This window comes from Notamacropus eugenii, chromosome 2, assembly GCF_028372415.1.
Source record: "Notamacropus eugenii isolate mMacEug1 chromosome 2, mMacEug1.pri_v2, whole genome shotgun sequence".
NCBI classification, from domain to species: Eukaryota; Metazoa; Chordata; class Mammalia; order Diprotodontia; family Macropodidae; genus Notamacropus; species Notamacropus eugenii.
In genome coordinates this window covers 255,124,447-255,147,344 of record NC_092873.1, presented here as the reverse complement: position 1 = coordinate 255,147,344, position 22,898 = coordinate 255,124,447, and the positions used below count along the sequence as shown (strand labels likewise).

Here is a 22,898-nt window from a genome sequence, read left to right as displayed (position 1 = left end):
TCCCCTAGAATTTTTTAATTTATTAATACATAATATAATTATTTTTTCCTAGTATCAGAATGTATATTTTTATAATAGGAATAATAGAAAAAAAGTCACTGAATTATGCGTACAACCTATGTGACTTTGGACAATCTCTTGGACAAAATCTGAGGTTGTTCCTTCATCTATAGAATGAATGTTTTGGCATAGATTATTTCTAAGTTTCCTTCCCCTTCAAAATACTAAAAATTGTTAGTAAAACATATTACCATCCCTTGATTCCTCCCTGTTGTTCTTGTGTTTTTGGACTTACCTTCCTCCTTACCCAATCTTGGCCCTCTGGCAAGTAATTTAAATGAATGCTTTTTCCTCAGTTATTGAGTCCCCTAATGCCTTGACTTTCTACCATTTTCATCCTGATGACCTAAAATATGGATAACCTCTACCTCCTCCTTGACTTCTACCTCTGAGTTGCCAAATACTACTGTAAATCATCATGAAAATTATACTGACTGTAACCACTACACATGTATTAAATCTAACCTTAGCTGGACCTTCATTGCTTCATGGCAACTTTCTTATTCACCTCTTCATGGCTATCAATGACACTCCCCATAGTGACTATGCTAAAACTACAGATTTACATCTCTCTTCTCATTCTCTCCCTCTCCCTCCTGCTCTCCTTCTTCCTCTCCCAAGATTCTTTTCTTGGTTCCTGTTCTCTTGTGTCTTTATACTTACTCCTTAGCAATCATCCTTCCCCCTGATTTCAAAGATCACTTCTATATCAATGACTTGCAAATTTCTATCTCCTCCCCCAACCTCTTTCCAGGGTTCCAGTCCTGTCTCCCCTTCTCTTTACCTCTCTCTCTGTTTTCCTCTTTCCTTTTCTTTTTCCTCCTTCACTCCCTCCATTCTTTCCTCCCTCCCTCTCATCTCAGAGTGAAAGCTCTCAAAGGGAAAGCTGGCCCTAACCTTTTCTAACTATACCTTTTATTCTTTCCGCTCCCATGTGTTCCATAATCTTGTTTCAACAGTCATCATTTCTCCCTTATGTATTTTTAATCTCTCCCCCTATAGCTGCCTCTCAGCTTAAAAGCAACTCCTTATCTAAAAAGAAAAGAAACCTTTCTTACATTGCCACCCTCTTAAGCTATCATCTTGTCTTTCTCTTTTTATGGTTTCTTCAAAGCTCTTTGTGAGGGGTATCAAATTGGACCAACAGCCAAAAGGGACTGAAAAATTCCTGAGTACAACTTGAGCCAGTTTAAAATTTAATTGAAAAGTGTTTAGCAAAATAAATTTAAAATTTAGTACAACATAGATAATGTTAATTTGTGGGTTTTTATAGCAATATGTGGCCAACAGGGATCTGTTTCTGTTTGAGTTTGACACCATTAGCATTATCTACAATTACTCATTAACCTGCCTTCTTACTGTTTATATATTGTTCAGCCTCTTGCAGTCTGATTCACTATTAAAACATCTCTCTCCTAAAGACTACTAACAATTTCTTGTTGCTAAATCCCCCCCTTTTTTTCTTTCCCCCCTTTTTCATAGCCACTGATTCCCCTGTGACAATTGGCCCAGTGACACCCCATATTTCTTTTTGATACATTCTTCTTCTTTGGAATTTGTTATGCCACAGTTCCATGATTCTTCTTCTGTCTTCCTATTCCTTTTCTACCTCTTTTTCTGATTATTCATCATCCTCCCACCTTTTAAAAATAGACTTCCTCCAAGATTCTTTTCTTGGTTTCTCTTCTCTTGTGTCTCTTTGCTTACTCTTTAGCAATCATCTACTCCCATGATTTCAAAGGTCACTTCTGTATCAGTGACTTCCAATTTCTATCTCCTCCCCCAATCTCTTTCCAAGACTCCAGTCTTGTATTCCCACTTTGCTGTTGTTGTTGATGTTCAGTCCTGCCTGACTCTTCCTGACTCCATTTTGGAGTTTTCTCAGCAAAGATGCTGGAATGATTTTCCATTTCCTTCTCCAACTCATTTTACAGATGAGAAAATGAGGCAAACAGGATTAAGTGACTTGCCCAGGGTCACAAAGCTAGTAAGTATCTGAAGCCAAATTTGAACTCAGGAAGATGAATCTTCCTGATTCCAAGTCCAGTGCTCTATCCACTGTGCCATCTAGCTACCCTTATATTCCCCTTAGCTTAAGATTTTCAAGCAAAGACTGATTAACCTCTTGTTTGGATAAATTATGGAAGGAATTCTTTTGCGGGCATAAGGTCTCTGATTCTTTGATTTCTAATGACTTATTACATATCTCTTCTTAAATGTTCCACTGGTACTTTGACCTCTACATGTCTAAAATTGAATATTGGTAGATTCTTTGGTTCATGGGAAAGAGCACTGGATTTGAACCTGAGGTCAGTCTCTCTGGGCTTAAATTTCCTCATTTGCAAGTAAATAAATAATTAGGAAGTTTTAAAAGATGATCTCTAGATTGCTTTCAGCTCTAACCTTGTCCTTCCCCCAATTTCTCAATTTATATGAATAGTGATGTGACCCTCTCAGACCCTCAGCCTTGTCACTTTGTTTGACTCCTTCCTTTCATCACTGTATACATCAAGGGACTGGTCCAATTCCTTTTATTTATACCTTCATTCTATCTTCTTTTTTTGGCTTGCCATCTGCACTTCCATCACAACTGCTTTAGTATATTCTCTCATGTTTTCTGCCCCAGACTCTAATATTATCTGCAAACTGTCCTTTCTGCTTGTATCAAACCCTTCTTCATGCCATCCTCCACACTGCCACCCAAGTTGTCTTCCTAATGTACTCATGATCTGGTTTATTCTATTCAAAATGTTTGTTGACTCTCTCGAGCATACTGAATAAAGAATAGACTCCTAATCCTTTTTTTGCTTTTTTTTTCTTTGTATTTCTAGTGTTTATACAATGCCTAGCACATAATAATCACTTAATAACTGCTTGCTGATTGATTGAATGACCATCTGGTAGCCAAGTTCTTAGTGCTGAGCTTCTGCACACTTAGGCTGAATCTCAGATTACGGACAAAAAGCCCATCCCTGGTCCTGTCAGCAAAGTTCTTCCAGGTTGGCAGGAATTGCCATGGCCCAACTCGAAGTGAACCACAACATCATGAGGTATTGAAGTAGAATGAGAAGTAATACTGTGATAGCAGAAACAGTAATAGAAATCAGGTCAGGAAATACCTCAGCTGCTTACTATGTGACCATTGATATGGTATTTAACATCTTTGAGCTTCTGTTTCCTCATCTATAAAATAGTGATAACATTATAGTACCAACTACACAGGGTTGTTGTAAAGATGAAATCAGATTATAGAGTGCATATAGAGTGCATCCCAAAATTTAACACATATGCATGTTAGCTATCATTGTTAGAGTAAGAGTTTTGAGGAGGAAAGCTTTATAGAGGGTTTAAAAATATATAACCATTTGTAGAAAAAACTAGCCATTCTTTCTGCAATTGGCAATATCATGTCAATGATTTACAATCCCCATCAATAAAAAAGAAATCCAGCCTGCTATTGGCCTGTTCAGTTCTGCTCCCAACTTAATGTCCATTTGTATTATATTTCCAAGAGGTATAGATACATTTGTATGTCTACATATATCATATGCAACTAGTTGGCACAGTGGATAGAGGGCCAGAACTGGAGTCAGGAATACTCATCTTCCTGAGTTCAAATCTGGCCTCAGACACTTAGTAGCTGTGTGACCTTGGGCAAGTCTCTTAACCTATTTTGCCTGTTTCCTCATCTCTAAAATGAGCTGGAGAAGGGAATGGCAAGCCACTCCAGTATCTTTGCCAAGAAAACCTCAAATGGGATCACAAAGAGTCAGAAACAACTAAAACAACTAAACAAAATATGCATAAATCTTGGATGAGGTAAATGATTTTGCAAACCTTGAAGATCTATGTAAATGTCATAGGTTGTTAATATTATTATAAATGTCCATCCAACTATATTTCACAGTCAGGACAATAGGTAGTTTTCCTCCATTTTTTCCCCCAAGTGGATGGTTAGGCCAAATTATTTTGAGTATCAGCCAAATTGGCCTGCCTGTGCTCCTTACATTTGATATTCTATTTCCCGTATCCATTCTTTACCATAGCCTGTCCCTCATAGCTGGAATGCATTCCCTCCTCATCTTCACATTTTAGAATTCATTACTTTCCTTAAAAGATCATTTCATTCATTATCTCTTATGTAAGGTCTTTCCTGAACCACGTCTCCTCCAGGTTTATTTTGTGTGTGTGTGTGTGTGTGTGTGTGTGTGTGTGTGTGTGTGTGTGTGTGTTTAATTATATATATTTATATGAGCATAGGTTGTGAGTCCTTTCAAATGAGATATGTGTAACACACTTATCTCAGTGTGAAGCACATAGTAGGTGCTATATAAATGATTATTCCCTTTTCCTTCCCCCTGCTCCAATAGAATGTATATTCTATCAAGGAAAGGAGGTAAATCTTAGAGAGTTAAGTGAATTTCAGCCAGGTTAAGGCCCATAACCACCCAGTTATTAAGTCCCAGAGGAGTGATTCGAACTGGTCTTTCAGACTCCAAATCTAGCATTTTTTATACACTGTGCCTCCACTAGCTTCTGAATCTTGTCTAAGCAGCAAAAATACTACATTGGTTCTTTCATATTGCTTGCCTCTTTTGAAATTTTTTTTTCTTCTTTCTAGTACAACCGTTATCAACGCTATGGAGCTGAGGAATGTGTCCTGCAAATGGGGGGAGTCCTCTGTCCCAGTCCAGGGTGTGGAGCAGGCCTCCTCCCTGAACCAGAAGTGAGGAAAATCACATGTGAGCCAAGTAATGGCCTAGGCTGCGGGGTAAGGAAAGACTATCATTCAAACTTGTCAGATTCCTTAGATTGGTATTTTGGTTTGAATTTGTTTGTTTGATTTCCTTTTAACCTGACAAATGTTTTGCCAAGGTATCTTTTTTTTAGGTGTCTAAAAACTAGAATCCATTGGCCCAGGTAGGAAGGGATTACTGATATGTGGGGAATGCTCATACCAGACTTCTTCCTTCTAATTCATTTGAGAGACTGCTGATCTAAGTAGTTCCTATGAGCAGTTGTCAATGACAAGGCCACTTCTTGAACTTTTTCTTCCAGTGCTCAGCAGATTCTCCATAAACCATTTATTATTGTGTTAGTGGTGCCTTTAAGTAGATAGGAGTGAAAGAGAGATAGAATGTTCCATCAGTGATGTCCCAGTGACAGTGTTTGTGTAAGTACTTGAAGAAATAAAATGAAGATTAATATAGAAATGCTGAAATTGTATTGCATCATAAAAACTATTTTAAATAGAGTTGAGCAGAGCTAATGGGGCCTCTTAGGAAAGCAGAATCAGAAATACCGAAAATATTTGTTCTAAGAGGTCAAATCAAATGTCCTAGACAGAGGCTTCAGTAAAAATCCCAGTAGAAGCTGGAGGAACGGTGATGGAGGGAAATGTACTTCAAACACAAAAAGGCTTACTAAATTGCAGGTTGAAATGACAAATGGATAATAATCCTGATATTAAATTTAGTGCAGGCAGGAAAACAGCTTATAAAATGCTGTTGAATTTTGATGGGGAAGCCTTTCTTTTAAAATTGAAACTTAATGGAAGGCTTGGGGTGGGGCATCAGAAATATCAGGGATACAGGGGCAAAGCATAATTGTTTGCTAAGCACAATAAGTCACCCAAGTAGCATCTGTCGACCTTGGTAAAACTTCTTATCTGTCCATGCAGTGGGGCATGTCAAACACAGTGTTCCTTCCCTAGGCTCTTTTAACTGATACAGAGCTAGAAAGGAAAGAAAATGGAGCTGATAGAGAGTAATGAAAAACAAGAATGATTAAACGGAAAGTAATGCCTCTGGATTAACTTTCATGATTGCATTAAAATGAAAGCCCAAGTAAATTTGGCTATCCTCAGAAATTAGGGAAATCAAACTATTTTTCAGCTTCAGTCATCATCATTTTGCTGTACAATCCATGCTGATTATATGTGGTCTAAGTGGCCTCTACAGTGACAGCTTTAGGGAATCATGGAATGTTTCCTTTTTTTGGTCTTTCCTTTCTCTGAACACCTATAACATTTATTATTAAAATCATACAGCAGCTTGTATTTTTATTCATCTTTTAATGTATGTATGTATATATATATATATATATATATCTTTAATTTCTTCAGATTATAAAGTTGGGCTGTATCTTTATACATATTTACATTCCTCATGGTGCTTGGCAGGGTGCAATGCAGGTATTTTTATGCAGAAATATGAATGAATGAATGAGTGAATGAATGAATGAGTGCCATTAATACAGAAGTGACAATTTAACATATCAATAAGCCATAACTTCTGTTAAATCAGAGAATCTCCATGTTAGAGGAAATCTCAGAAGTCATCCATTCAAACCATATCTGACCTGGAATTCTTTATGCAACATACCCAGCAGTCATCTAGTCTTTACTTAAAGACTCCTCCCAAATGTCATCTCAACAACTCTTAATTATTACAGTGTTTTTCCTGATAACAATTTGAAATCTGCCTTTCTGCAGTAGCCACTTGTTTCTGTAGTTCTATCCTACAGGGTCAAGGAAACAAGATTTTAAGATCCTCTTCCACATGACAGTAACTTTTTTACTTGAAGGAAGTTATCATCTATCCTCTAAGTTTTCTCAAAACTAAAAATCAGTCATTCAATTAACAAATATGTATGCAGTGTCTACGAAGTTCCAAGAACTTTGCTAGGCCCTGTAGATATTAATACGGTGAATGACACAATCTCTTGTGTGTTCTGGTGGAGAAGATGTGTGTATTTGTATGTATGTATACATATATGTATAGACATGTATATATACACAGTAAATATTTTAAAAATAAATTCAAAATAGTTTCAAAAGGAGAACACTCACAATGGAAGTTCCACATACCCTGGACAGTGCTTGAGTTGTGTCTTAACGTCAGAGAGGAATTGTATGATGTAAAGATGAGGAGGGAAGGAATTCCTAGCAAGACTTTGAAAAGGCAAGTAGATGAGACATGGAACATATTGTACAAGGAAGAAAGAGAAGGCCAGTTTGGCCAGAATGCAGATTAATGTGAAATCAGACTCAAAAGATAGGATAGAGCCAAATTATGTAGGGTTTTAAAAGTTAGACATAGTAATATTTTATTTTAGAGGCAACAGGGAACCACTGGAGTTTATTGAGTAGGGGAGTGATGAGTGACATGGTCAATTCTGTGTTTATAGAAAAATCACTTGATTAGCTGTGGAGGATGGACTTGTAGTACAGACAGATGTGAGATAGGAAGACCTTCAGTAATGGAAGTGAGAGATGATGAAGGCCTGAGCTAAGAATTCCTTGGGAATATATTTCACCTGGTACAACAGTTAAATTTCTGATCATTTGAGTGAAAAGTACATTTTTGAGTATTTGTTTTTGTTTTGTTTTCTGTAAATTGAATCCATTTCAATCTTGTGATGATGGGGAGCTCTTATTCAAAGAGTATAGTGGAGGTCTGGGCTCAGTCCAGTTCATAATTTTTCTGACTATGAATATGATGCCCAGAACTGAACATGCTAGTCGAGGTGTATCTCTTAGAGGCAAAATGTAGCAGCATTCTGAATTCCTGAATCCTAGACACTACACCTCTACTATTTTTTATATTTTTAATGATTTAATATTTTATCCCTCCCCAATACATGCAAAAACAATCTTTAAAATTTGCTGTTTTTTTTAAATCTTGAGTTCCAGACTCTTTGTCCCTCCTTACCTTACCCCCCTCATTGAGAAGGCAAGTGATTTGATGTAGGTTCTATATATCCAGTCATGAAAAACATATTTCCGTATTGGTCATTCTACACTACTATTATTGCAGCCTAAACATTTCATTAGCTTTTGGGTCGTCATGTTACACTCTTGAATCTTGTTGAGGTTGCTGTTCACTAAACCTCCAGGTCTTCTTCAGATAGAATATTGTTTATCTCCAGCTTTTCTTTTCTGTACTTGTGCTTGGATTTTTTGACCCAAAATGCAGGATGTTACTTATACTGATCCCTTCTAGGTTCCATCTTATTAGATTCAGCTCACAATTCTAATCTCTTGAAGTCTTTCTGGATCCTTGTTCTTTCATCCAACATAGACAAAAGTGGTTAAAGGACTAGCTCACCAGGAAATAAAGTCACCAGCCTAGAGTATGAAGAATGTCATCTTCTTTTTCCCCTTTGTGAAAGTTAGGACCATTTATCCATTTTCCCTCTTGCAGTCTGTCTTCTTATCTCCACAGTTTTTCAGAGATCACTATCATTAGCACAGCAACCACTTCTGAAAGAATTTGCCACTCCATGGGGTATTTCATCTGTTCCCAAAGACTGGACCTTTTTAAAGACAGCTAGGTTCTCTCCAACCATTTCTTCACTTATCTTGGATTTCATTTCCTCTGCTAGCCATTTTTATCCTATACTTTCCAGTCTAAAGATGATTAATTACCTTTGATTAAGATTGTAGAATCAGAATAAAAAATGAGTAGTTCTGCATTCTTTTCCATTATTTACTGGAGAGTCAAAGTAGTCTGGGGGTACAGTGGATAGAACACCAGGCTTGGAGTCAGGAAGACTCATCTCCTTAAGTTCAAATCCAGTCTCAGACATTTCCTAGCTGTGTGACCCTAAGCATGTCACTTAACCCTACTTACCTCCTTTTTCTCATCTGTAAAATGAGCTAGAGAAGGAAATGGCAAATCACTTTAGTATGCTTGCCAAGAAAATCTCAAATGGTGTCACAAAAAGTTAGATATGACCAGAAAATGATTCAGCTGAATGGTACAGTAAAAAGAGCCATGTTCCTGGAGTCAGATAGACTTAGTTCCAAATGCCATCTCTGACATTTACCAGCTACCTGATTAAAGGCCTCATTTCTTCATCTCTAAGATAGGAATACCTACTAGCTACTTTAGAGTATTGTTAGGAAGATTAAATGTAGGAATATGGGTAAATGGCTTTGCAAAAACTTAAAGTAGTATCCAAATGTCACCTATTCATAGGAACATAACTTAAGAAATCAGAGGGATGTCAGAGGTTCAGACACTTCAATGTAGAATTGAGTCCCAGAAAGGATAGGTATCTTACTCATGGTCACTGGTAGATAATAGAACTGTAATCTGAGCTCAGAACATCTGACTCAAATCTAGCATGCACCACACTATCTCCCATTTTTAATAGGGCATTACTTTTAGCCCTCCTATCCCCTAATCAATGGGCCTATCACTTGTTTGACCTTTATCTTGTCTGAAAAATAGCTTTTATAAAATGTTTGAATTGGTCAGTGAGTTCACAATACAACCATAAATGTCTCTTTAGGTGGCTTCCCTTCTTCCCTTTTAAATTTTATATTTGAGAATATATTTCCCATTTAAGGCAATTTTCACCCATATAATTTTAGGCCTTGAAATTTTATTTATACTGTCTCTGTGTTTTTTTAAATGTACTCTTCCAAAACAAATAAAAAGATTCAATTATACACAATGTTCCTCTCTTTCCTTACAATGCTCTGGACCCAATATTTTATTAGTGTGAACAATTCCTAATATATAAGTTTCCTCTGCTGTTAACTTATTAGCAGTACATCTGTAACTTAGAGTCTTAGTTGCTTAGGTCCTAACTTCTTAGCTCCTTAATTGCCTAACTTCCTAACTCTAAGGTTTATCACATGAATTGTCATTATTTTTCCAAGACATGTTGAATTTGATCACTTTTGAAAATGAGGAGTATTATTAGTATGATTGCTAATAATTTCTCAAAATGTTGGGTAACTGGAATTTCAATCAGTAGTAAAGGGAGCTTCCTTCTCAAGCTTCACTCACATGGAAAATAATAGGAAGTCATATTTTCTTCTGGACACATTGAACTTAATTAAATAAGCAGAGACTAATAGGACAGTTTGTTTATCTGAAGTTCTGCAAAGTAGAGCTCTCCATTAACCGTCACTTCTTTGTATCTGCAGGCAAGGATAATGGATTTTCATAGCAATAACCCAGGGCACAAGGTCCTTCGGTTGTATCTAAATTATTATCCAATATCAAATTATTTTTACTGCACTTTTAATGTTAAGTAAATTTCATTTAAGGGGTGTGGGACAATAGAAATCACCATGTTAGCAGTTAGGGATAAAAGGATCGAAGAGGAGAGAGACTAAAAGTCAGAGGACCTATGTTTTGAATTATAGTTTTCCTTTTACTACCTCTGTTACCTTGATCAAGTTACTTAAACTCTTTAGACTTCAGTTACCTCATTTGTAAAATGATGATTTGGGACATAGTTGAAATTACAGGTACAGATTTTAAAAAAAACTGTAATAGACAAAAACCTGAATTCTCACTCTAACTCTTCTATTTAATATGTTTTTAACTTGGAGCAAGATACTGCCTTGTGTGGACTTTAATTTCCTCTTACCTTAAAGGAGTGTTAGAGCACAAAAAGAAGGTAGACCACTCATGAAGGAGGGATAACAACTGATTTTTCTGAATGATACACTGGTATCCATATCTTATATGTTAAAAAAAATCCAAACAGTGACCTCCAGTGTGTTTTCAACTTCTCAAAATTATGGAAAAGGTGTGACCTAGAATTGCAGAGGATCAGAAGACATGAGTAGGTTGTAACCAATGACATCAGTGTTGAATGCCCACATGGTTGAAATTATGGATCCATTAAAATTTTCACAGCATCTGGAAGAAAAGCATACACTGGGCAGTCTCTTCAGGTTAATGGGACATTCCTCTCCATTGTCTAGATCAGCTGAGAGATCCAAAGTCTTCTCTCACTCTTGCTGCTAATTCTCTCTAACAAACCATCAGTTTGCCCTGTCTGATCACAAGACCAGCAGTTCCTCAGTAAAATAATGGTATTTGTTTTTTTCAAATTATCCAGTACCATTTGCCCACTATGTCAGAGACACAATTAGCAGAGTCCTGTCAATACACTAGTGGCTCTATCTATAATCTGCCCACTGTTATCTTCCAAAGACCTTCCAATGAAATTCAGCTTCTGATTCCATCTGTCCTGTTCATTTGTCATCTCTCCTCTCGTCTGGTCGTCAGGAGTTCCCTGCTTTTGTCTTGCCTTTTGGTTGTGTCTTTGTTTTCCACCCAGGATAGTATCAATTTAGTCCTTTTCACCCAGTGATTGAATTGCTTGCCTTTTCACATCAGAAGTCACTGTCAAAAAGCATTTATTAAATGCCTGTTTATTTGTATGTTTACTTTTAATGGCACACGCATTCACAATATATGGTTGTGTTCTTTTCAAAGGAAAAACCAACGAGGTGGCTTCTGACTTCAACAGTGCTGCGGTATTTCTAGACATAAAGTTTATATGCCTTAATGAGAGTCACTGAGTTAAATAAGGAGTTTTGTGAATTGATAAAACTTCTTGCTTTTGCGTGTACTAAAATGTCAGTTTTGACAGGGGGTGCCGCATTTATTCACAATGATAAGCAAAGCTCAACCAAGAATGTATATTGAGGTCAGCTAGTCTGACATCGTTCTCTGCTAGTTCTCAACAATATTTTTATTGCTGTTCATAAAAATATTAATTGATTTTCCAAGATATTCACATTATGTTTTGTTTTGGTTTTGGTTTTTTTTTTTTGTCTTATTGCTATTCATCAGACCTATCTCACTAACTTTTATAGCTGAGATGTAAAATGTTGACATGTTTAATGCTGGAAAACAGCAACAAAATATGGACTACATTATACTCACTGACCTGGCAACAGAGAAGGCTGGGGCAGTCCAGGCTCATGCATACTCTATAAATAAAGCACCTTTATCATATTTGGCTCTATCCTGGGATATTGTATGCCCTAGGAAATGATCTTTTAAAGCCATTTGGAACTGGAGAGTGAGATTTCTGTCATGAATTAGAAAGCTAGGGCAAAGGGCATTAAGCAAGACTTTTATTTGTTCATTCAGATTAAAACTGAAATCTCTAACTCATTAGAGATTAAGTCTCTAAATGGTTTTAGGGATCCATATTACATCAGTAAGATGAATCTTAAACAGATCAAGATCAAGATATATTCTGCAGCTTAAAATTACTTCATTGTACAAATATTTTTCAAGGACCTACTATGTACAAAGATTCTTCTTGGAGGCCTATGTTCATCATTGTTACTTCAAAACTCTTTCAAAGGCACATACTATGTATGTATTTGCTTCTTTGCCAGTCCTAAAATGGGAAAGACATGGAGACAAATACAAAATAGTGATTCAGCTTAGAGTCTTTTGAGTAAAACCTAAATGACTGGATTCCAGTCTTTTCCTTTTTTTCTTCTTTTCTCTCCTTCTAACATTACCTCTCTTTTCTTTTCTTTCTTTCTTTTTTTTTTTTTTTTTTTTGTTTAGCATAGTGGAACTTTGAAATTTAAATGAGGGATCAATTCAATACTAAAAGAATAATCCTTTTTCTTTAAAGTTATTTTAATTTTATGGTCATATGTAATTTGATTGTAACTTTTATGCTGAAAGAATTTGCGCTTGCTTAGTTTACTTTAAAAAAACTAAAAATTAGAAACCTAGCTCAGAGTATATTTTATATGGACAACTTTTCAAGGAAACACAAAAAGCACAGACATTTTTCATTATTGCTAAGTGCTAGGCTGCTAGCTTCTGTAGTAAGCTCTAGGCAGTAATCATACCTTGCCTCCTTCTATTGACTGGTCACTTTATCCTATAGAAAATAGAATTGCATCTTTTCAATACCTTGTGCTCCAATTCCTAAGCAAGTTGTTTCTTAGCTAAAATATGACAGACTTTCCATAAAATGACTGAAATACTATTTTCCTGATCATGTATAATACCATTTGCAATGATCTGTGAAAATAGGGAACTCTTACTTATGTCAGTATACTGTGGCCTTTTAATAATGTCCTAGCCTAAAATAATGCAATACAAATAATAGTTTCTTCTAGGATATATTTATCAGTAAGAAATGGTTATTCTCAATAGCAATGCCTAAAAACATTGCAGTGCATTGACCTCAGAATATATATGAAATACAAAGGTCATCAATTCTCTAGGAAGTCATTCTGCCATGATAGATATAATCTTTTCTGTTGCCACAATTGATTGGAAAGTTGAATAAGAGGGGTTTTTATGCATTTTAAAATAACCAGCCTTTTTTGTTGTCTTAATTTTTTACTTATATTGAAATACTTGTAAAAGTGACACAGGGGACATTGAGAAAACAAGTCAGGTATTCCAATAATACAGTAAGACCCACATTCCTCTTCCTTTCAGAAAAAGATGAAGAAAAAAGAGCCAAAATACAGAGGATTTTATTTTATGTGTTTTTTTTTAACCGATGAGCCTTTCAGTAACACATTATAAGAAAATTTCACTAGCTCTCACTTTAATAAAGGCTGTTTTTCCTCTGATTTTCCCAGGTCTTTGTTCCAATTATAAGTGAAAAGCTATGAGTCACTGGGTAAGAGAATTACTAGATAGTACCTGAAAAGCTTCCAAGTCCAACTCTCTCATGTTGCAGATAGGGGTGCTGAGGCCTATAGAGGTTAAATGATGGCTCCAAGTTTATATACGAGGGTAGAAGGCTGACCTATTCCTCTTCCCACTGGACTCTGAAGGATGTGCAGAATAGGATTGTTGTTTTTGTTGTTGTTTGTGTTTGTCCTTTGCTCTTTTTGAAAAAATATATAATTTATCTATTTTTCAGTTTTCAACTTTCACTTCCTCAAGAATTTGAATTAGAAATTTTCTCCCCATCTCTCCTCATCCCCACCCCAGGACAGCATGCACCTCATCCACCCCTTCCTCCAGTCTGTCCTCCCTTCCGTTACCCACTCTTCTTCCATCCCCTTCTCTCTTTTTCTGTACTGTCCTTCGTTCTTGAAGAGAACCATGTCGTCAGTAAGGTGATACCATGATATACAAGTGATATACATTTAAGTGAGGGAGAGCCATACAAAGTCATCAGCCTCACTTTCTCCTTCTGAGCCATCTGGATCCAGTGGCCAGATACAGATCAGGACAGCTGGAGGTGACCCTCATAGAATAAGAATAGACAAAAGGGAAGAAGTTCATTCCATAGGAAAAGTGGAGGAAGGGGTGTGAAATATAGGCAGTCACAGTAGTAGGAGAAGACTGGTCATATTTTAATATAATTACTCATATTAAATATGAAGTTGGTTGTAGATAGCAAGCTCCTAAATTTTTATGTGATTTTCTAAAAGTGTATACACATATACAAATATTATTAGACAATTGTAAATCTTTTATCATTTAAAAATTGAGTTTATTAAAATATATTCTTAACCTTAGAATCATAATTCAAGACTTCTATGGATCTATCTTTCATAATTTCCAGTAATACTATATAGCAATTAGAAATGTGGGCAGTTTGGTGGCACGGTGAATAGAGTGTCAGACTTGGAGTCAGGAAGACTCATCTTCCTGAATTCAAATCTGGCCTCTGACATTTATTAACTCTATGACCTTGGGCAAGTCACTTACCCCTGTTTGCCTCAGCTTCCTCATCAGTAAAATGAGCTGGAGAAGGAAATGATAAACTACTCCAGTATCTTTGTCCTTATCCCCCCAAAAAACCAAATGGGGTCACAAAGAGATATGACTGAAATGATTAAACAATAACAACAATAAATGAAAAACACAGATCATTCATAGATCCAGACAAACCATTTTTGTTTTAATTTAGTCAAGCAACCTATTACTTTTTAAATATTTGACTGAATTTAGCTAGCTGTTTTTGAAATAGTACCGTATATATTGTTAGATTTGTCTGATAGGTCAATTAGTTTTACCAAACTGTTTTTTTTTTTTTACCCCTCTTTTTGTGCTTTGTTGTAAGAGAAGACTCTCTGTGAAGAGGAATAAAATATTAGGAAATTCAGTTGACGTAAAAACAAAAGATCAATAAAAATTATTTCAAAACAAAAATGAATACAGGATCACCTCCATACCACACAAAGTCATGGAGTAGGACTATGGAGGGTCATCAGATTTTCTTCTCTAAATCCAACTATGGTTAATAAAAAGACAACCATTGTAGGAAGAATAATAGCTCACATTTATATAGAACTTAAAGGTTTATAATACATAGATCATATGTCTATGGCAATATCTGAGTTAAGAAAAAGATTGAAAAGAAACATGGGTTAAGTGGGTAGACTTAATTTATTAATGAAAAGATTAGCTCATTAAAATATTTCAGCAACTTTTGATTTGTCTATAAATGGATACCTTTGTGTTTTTCTGGATCGTTAGATATTACTAAAATTACAAGTCTGGAGAGTTCCTTTAGTAAACATTTAAATTTTATTTTTTTCCAATTAACAAATATACTTTCTCTTGGTACTACCTACATTTATAACAAATGCACATAGTCAGACAAAACAAATTCCCACATTAGTCTATGTCCAAAAACTTTATATTTCATCTTAATCCTAACTCAATCATTTCTGTGTAAGGAGATGAGCAGAAATCATAGTTGGTCATCGTGTTGATCAGAGTTCTTAAGTCTTTCAAAGTTGTTTTTCTTTATAATGGTATTGTTATTGTACAAATTTTTCAATTGGTTCTTTTTACCTACCACTGTATCAGTTCATATGAGTCTTCCTAAGCCTACAGAGGTCTGAAAAGTAGAGATGACTCCTCAATTTGTAATCTTACAGATTGATAATTATATTGAATGGAAATCAGATCTCAAATAGGCCCTTCAAGATGGATTTTCTTTTAGATTTAAACTAGGGCCATAACTATATCTCTTTTATTAGGGCCATATCCTCAGATACACTGGAGAAGAATCCATGGTCAACCCAACAAAGTCACAGATTCTGTGGCCAAGAACAGAGATGGGACCTAAGAATGTGTACTCAACGTGCACAAGGGAGCCATGTGGGCAATGAGACAAGTTAAACTTCTATATGCCATATTTTTTTTCTGTTGTCTACTACCTTGACAAATAATTGGAACATACAAACAAGTCTTTGGCCAGATTTTACAGTATATAAGTATATATACACACATGTATGTATAACAAATATTCTATTTTAAGTTGTAATATTTCCAAAAGAATATTTGTGGTATCACATATATCAATCTCAAAACCCAAAAAGTAAGACCCAACCTAAATGTAACCTTTTTCATGAAAGCATCCCTGGAGCCTTATTTGGTAATGACCTTTCACACCCTCACAGAGTGCCTGACTTGCATCTTTTTATTCATAGATTATATATTATTTTGTTTTGCAGATTTTGTATAAAAAGATAATATATAGGCTGCTTCTTCTATCAGGCTGTAGTCTCTATGAGGACAGAGACAATGTCTTATCTAAGCTTTGATTTAGTTAATAGTCTGCACACTGTGCCCACAGAGCTTTAAAAATGTTTGTTGAATTTGTTACACAAGATGCTCATAATCATAGGTTTTAGAAAAGAAAGCTAATTTTAACAAATGTCATAGAATATATATTCTGTATTTATTTGACAAAAATGTGTCCAAAAATCTAATTTTAAACCATAAGATTGACTTACTTGCAAAGATCAGGAATAGTCTTGCTAGACTCTCACTGAGCCAGCTTGATGAGCTAAGAGAGAAAATCTTAAAAAGTATTTCTTAAAATCAAGAAAAATAGTTCTGACAGATAAGAACAAGTTCTCTGTAACGTTATACAGGCATACATTTCACAGATTTTCCTCGAAAGTCTTCTATTTATTGAAATGTAGAAGTTGTAGTTTTAGCAAAGACCAGTTACTTAGTGTTAACTTATCCTAGCTATGATAAAGTCGCTGTTCAATTACATCTGACTCTTCATGACTTCATTTGAGGTTTTTCTTGGCAAACAAACTGGAATGACTTGCTGTTTCCTCCTCCGGCTCATTTTTACCAATGAGGAAATTCAACAGGGTTAAATGACTAGCCCAGAAGCTCACAGCTAGTAAGTACAGTAGTCTAGGTGTGACAGAATGAGAGCCTATACCAGAGTATTGAAGTAGAAAAGGGAATTTGAAGAATGCTACAAAGGTGAAAACAACAGGCCTTGACAACAGATTGGACATGAAAGATAAGAGATAGTAACATGTAGAGGATGCCTTCTTGCTTGAGAGCCTCAAGGACTGAATGATGGTGTTGCTCTCAAAAGTAATAGGGAAGGTGAGAGTTTAGGGGAGAAGAGAGAACCAGCTTTTCTTCTGAAATGAGAGAGAGAGAGCAAAAGAGAGAGAAAGGGAAGGGGAGAGGATCTTACATTTCAAGTCCCTGATTTTCATTTACTAGCTCTGATATTTAGGTTCAGGCAAATTTTCTCTGAGTCTTAGTCTTCTTATCTATAAAATGGGGAATAATGAGACATAATTAGATCATAGATTTGGAACTCAACGGGATCTTAGAGACCATCCAATGCAGCATTATCCTTTTCAAGGTTGATATAAAAAAAGCTCGTTTTAAACTTTAAAATACTTCATAATTATAAGCTATAGTTATTAAAACCTATGTATTTAATCACTTAGCTTCTTTGGAAAATAAGAGTAATTTATCAAAAGCATAAATCTAAATTAAAGGTGCTCCTGATAACTACTGTACTCCTTTCATTACTAGAATCCGTTTGGTTTGTTTTCACATTAAATTGAGTATTTACTACATATGCTTCTTTGGTAATAGGTCGGTCATTGTCTTCACATTATTTGACTCTGATCTCATTTACTAGTTTGGGTGGTGTCTTCATGCCATCCATCTTGTTTATTTCCTTTTCTTTCTCAAGCCAGTTGATGGGGTTTGACCCATACTTGGATTCCTTGTAAACTATCTACCACCTTGGTGGAGTATCCTTTCTTTCTTAAATGTATATTTCAAGGCTTATTCCTTTGCCCTTTTATTACCATTTCTTGTACCATGTGGCATATTCCTATAGGTGGTTCATGTCTTTCTCTTATTGGTTTTCTTCAATATAGTTTTTTCCTTTATACTCTTAGACTTAAAATATCTTAACCTTTCAACATCTTTCACTGCTCTTACTCCTTCTTGATGGGAATATAAACAATTTCATTTAGAATGTATTTTAATCAAGAGAGCATTTGCAACATATGTAATTTGAATGACATTTTAGATTTTGTTAGTATCTAATTAGGACATTAGATATAAAGTATACACTCTTATAAAGAAAACATGTCACATAACTTCTGGACCTACAATTCAGTCTTACAAAGAAAACATATATTTTGTCCATACAAAATATGAGAAAGGATACCACTAATTAAAATTAACTGATTGCTTCTCAAATTATTTTGTGGGATTTGTTTGCTTTCTTTTTATTTGTTCTTTGTTTTGTTTTGCTGTTGTGAAGAGGTATTCATTAAATCCATGTTTTAGATCTTTCTCTTCTTTTCTATGTTAAATCTTGTAACAAATGTAACGACATCTGGTAGATTCTTCATGTTCCTATTTTGTGCTCTCATTGAGAACCTTGGTGTTTCTTCTCTGCATTCTTTTTTCAGCTTTAAATTTTCAGAATATGGTAAGTGAAATGAGTTCTTTCAATTGGAAACAACTTAAGTCTTGAATCCACAGGCTTTTATCTAATCTCTCAGACACTGCATTAGATCATAGTTACCTTCCTGACCTAAGGATTATAGAAAATTCATAGGTTATTCCGAGTACATGCATCAGTCTTCATAGTATCATATGTTCATAATTCTAGAGCTAGAAATGATCTCAGGCCCATCTAGTCTAATTCTTTCATTTTTCAAATAAGGAAAATGTAGTACCAGGAGGTTATGATTCACATAAGGTCACACAGATAGTAAGTAAGTTGGAAAAATGGGGTTAGTAGCCAGGTCCCCTGATTCCGGAGCCAGTGCTCTTTCCACTGTGCCAACTGAGTATGCTCCCACATGATTTCAAATGTGGTGCTTCTCTATATAGGAAAAGGATCAACTCTGACTGGCACAAGCAAGAAGAAATCCTTTATCTGTTTTTTGTTTTAAATCAACTAAGTCCTGACCACTGCTAAGTTAACTACAGCCTGAATGGATGGGAAACTATTCTGCTGTCAGGCTTATGATTTACATAAAGAACCTGTCTAAGTTGAATGGAGCATTTGAGAAAAATGGAACTAAAATACGCTAAGAAATTTTATTAAAATCCTCTGACTCTTCCTAAAAAGCACCAAGAACTGTAGCATCAACAGCACTATTGTTAGAGTACAAAACAATAGGAATACAAATAAGATAAGTTTAGTTTGTGGGAAGTTTTAAAAGATCCCAACAGTTCAAAAATTCAAGAATAGTAATAATGGCTGACATTTCCGTTTATCAAGTGCTTTCCATAGATTATCTCATTTGAGAAAAGAGAAGATAGGTACCATTAAAAAGACTTTCCTTTTTTATGAGGAACAAGCAAAATACTCTCTTATTTCTCCCCCAAATAAAATAAGAACATCAAAAGCATGTGTTAAGTACTGGTTTATAGTTCTCTATCTCTAATGAAAGCTTAGAAACAATACAAGACTGATTGTATATTTTAGCACAAAATCATCTCAGTCAACAATAAGGAAGTGTCCTTTTCCAGTTTCTTGGCAAAGACTGCTGTAAAATAATGTTATGATAAGAGATTATTTGGATCACTTCTCAACAATTAGGCCAAGGCATCCACAAAAGAAAGAATTGATCCCATGGCTTCAGTAATTCTGGACTAGATTCAGAAGGTAGTAGGTCTGAGAAACCAAAAAGATTAGGTCCATTTCCTGCTCTCTACCTGGGAATGTAGTTTGCAGTTCAGCAGGCCTCGGAAGTCTAGTTCAGCCACTCAGGGTACCTTGTACAAAGACCCTAATTCTCATTTCTGTTTGCTTATATCTGGAAATAGACTAATCTGGACTCTGTGTGCACATGTGACCCAGCCTAGGCATAATCCCACTTTGAATTTGCGTATAAGAGATTGCACTTTAGGAATGAATCCAGCCACATTATATTTCTGGTTTACCATTTAAAAATCATAGAGCAAGAGGAAGGAATATCTTTTCTACCTTATAACATTTTTTTTTCTTAAAAGTGGGAAGAGAATAGTGTAGCAAACCTATGGCCTAGACACAGGCCAACACTGCTTCTTTTTACCTATCTGCACAGTCTTTAACCAAGGAGAATACAGAAAAAAAATAAGAATCTATTTAAAGGAAAGATATCACCGCTTGATGTCCTAGAAGAAGCAATTTGTCAAGTGAAGCCTATTAGCACATTTCAAAAAGAAAGTGGATTTTCCTCTTCTCTGTAGAGCTAAACCTAGGGTGTCAGTTGCATTCCTCATGCCTGCAAGAACCATCACTCTTAGAAAGAAATAATATTGTTCCTGACATGCTTTCTTCTTCACAAAGTCCTGTTGGTGCTCTGCCTTTCCAGGTGCTTAGAAATTGGTTGCTGAATGATTTGTTCCAGTCTTTCTTGAGGTATTAGTGTTAAACTGACAGGTCTATAACTCTGAGGAAGCCTATTATCTCTTTTAAAGGTCTACCAACACAGCACATTAGCTGCTTTCCACCTGTGGAATGTGATTGCCCTCTGAGACTTCTTAATCAAAGTAACTAATAATAATAATGATACCGTGGCACTTGTAGCAAGCCTTTCCACCTCCAAAATTAAAGTATGGTTCTTTAAAGATTGCAGTTGACATGTGGCCACCACCTGCTGATTTCAAAATGAATAAAGGGAAATGTACTAATTAACAAACCTTTTTTCGAGTTTTGGAAAGAACCACATGGAATTTTCATTGGTCCCAGGATTATTGAAATTATCTTTCCCTGCTAAAGAGGAGAGAGAAAAAAAATATGGCCATTTATTTATCAACCTCATTTGGATGATTTTCATAGTGAAAAGACTATGGATACTGAAAGCAATACACAGGACAGGACTTTTCTTTCCAAAGAAATAAAACTAAATAAAAAGAATCTTCTAAAAGAGTCTCTTAGGTAAAGAAAAGACATCTGTGGGCCCTTTATATTAATAACTCTGTGTGTGTTCGTCCTTCGTTGCCAAAGAAGACCATACCATCAGAGAAATAATGGCATGACTTGAACTTGACCTTGTTTTTTTTTGAGTGAGGGAGGGCTGTGCAGATCACCAGCCTTACTTCTCCTCCAGAGCGTCTGAATCCAGTGACCAGATATTCATCAGGATGACTGGAGATGACCCAGGATGAGGCAGCTGGGGTTAAGTGCAAGGTCACACAGCTAGAGAGTGTCAGGTGTCTGAGGTGAGATTTGAACTCAGGTCCTCCTGACTCCTGCACTGGTGCTCTATCCACTGCACCACCTAGCTGCCTCTATTAATAGCAGTATGTCATTGTAAAGTGCCGAAGGTGTTTAATCAATATGAAATGAAGTAAAATCATAGGATTTAACGGAGAAGGTCTCTGGTTATATGTAGTCTTTTGACCCAACATCTTCTACTATAGGCTGGATACTGTAGGCTCCACATTCTAAAAGAATAACTGCTGAAGGAAGATTTGGTCTAATCGTCCATTCTGGAATTTGGGATTTGAGGGCTTTTGTTATTCTCTGAGCTTTTTTTTCAAAATATTCTCAATACTGTTTTATAGGAAATTTAAAAATACTTGACTTACATGCTAATCACAACTGAGATAATAATAATAGCTAATGTTTCTATAGCATTAGAGTCTGCAAAGTGCTTTACACGTTACCTCATTTGATCCTCACAATCCTCAGAAGTACGGACTAATATCATCCCTATTTTACAAATGAAGAAACTTAAGGTGAGTCAAGTGACTTGCCCTGGGTCACACAGCTAGTAAGTGCTAGAGACAGGATTTGAACTCTGGTCCCCCTGATAAGTGAATTCAACTTTCTATCCATTATGTTATCAAGATGCATCAAGGTCATCACTTCTAATATTTTGGGTATTATCTTAAAGTCATTCAGCTGTATTGTGGAATTTGACATATTGCAATAACAACAACAGTTTCTTGCATTTGTATGATACTTTACAGTTTTCATAGCACTTTCACATACATCTGATAATGAAGAGATCTGGATTTATTCCTGGTTCTATCAGCCTGTGTGTCCCCAGAGGGGCTAGGCTAAGGGGAATGGCTAATAGCTGCAAAGAAATAAATTCGGTCTTGATGGAGGTGAGGAGATGGTTGTTATTCAGTTGTCTGACTCTGTGATCTTGTGGACCATAGCTCACCAGTGCTGTCTATAGGGTTTTCTTGGCAAAAATACTGCAGTAATTTATTGTTTCCCTCTCTTGTAGATTAAAGCAAACAAAGGTTAAGTGACTCACACAGCTAGCATGTGTCTGAGGCTAGATTTAAACTCAGGCTGAGAGTTCTGTCCACTGAACCACCTACCTGCTTCCATGAGAGGAGATATTTTTTTAATAATCACATCTTCTGCCCTACTTGGTACAAAGTTGAATGTATTGAAAGGTGACGAAACCTCCCTCCCTCCCCAACTTCACTAGAAGTCTTCAAGCCAAGGGATTGATCATGAGTCCAATATCTCATGGAAGGGATGTTTTTTCAAGTCACAGTGGGATTATTTAGATGGCTCTTTAGTTCTCTTCTAGTTCTGAATTTCTGTAATTTTATGACCTTGAGCATGTTATATAACCTTAGTTTTTATTCCTTCAGTAAAAATGAAAGAGTTAGACAAAGTGATCTCCTTTTTAAAAAAGTTCTAATTACACAATTCTATGACTATACCATCCTAGATTTGGAAACACCACTTTTATTAGTGTAGATTTGCTTTCATTTTTGTTTGAGAAGGGAGGGGTTTGGCTACCACATCTTATCCAGTTGGTTCATGTATTTTTTCATGTCAAGCCAGGTCTCCTGTATGCTTACATAAATGAATTTTTT

General features: G+C 35.8%; 1 protein-coding gene across 2 annotated transcripts in view; it reads left to right on the top strand.

Annotated features, from left to right (window-relative positions):
* The window catches only part of PRKN (parkin RBR E3 ubiquitin protein ligase), a 1,884,374-nt gene that overhangs the window by 1,587,047 nt on the left and 274,429 nt on the right, over positions 1-22,898 (top strand). For both annotated transcript variants that reach the window (XM_072637710.1, XM_072637711.1), the window contains one exon: positions 4,682-4,831. In XM_072637710.1, the coding sequence (XP_072493811.1) occupies positions 4,682-4,831 (150 nt within the window). The remainder of the gene's footprint in view (positions 1-4,681; positions 4,832-22,898) is intronic.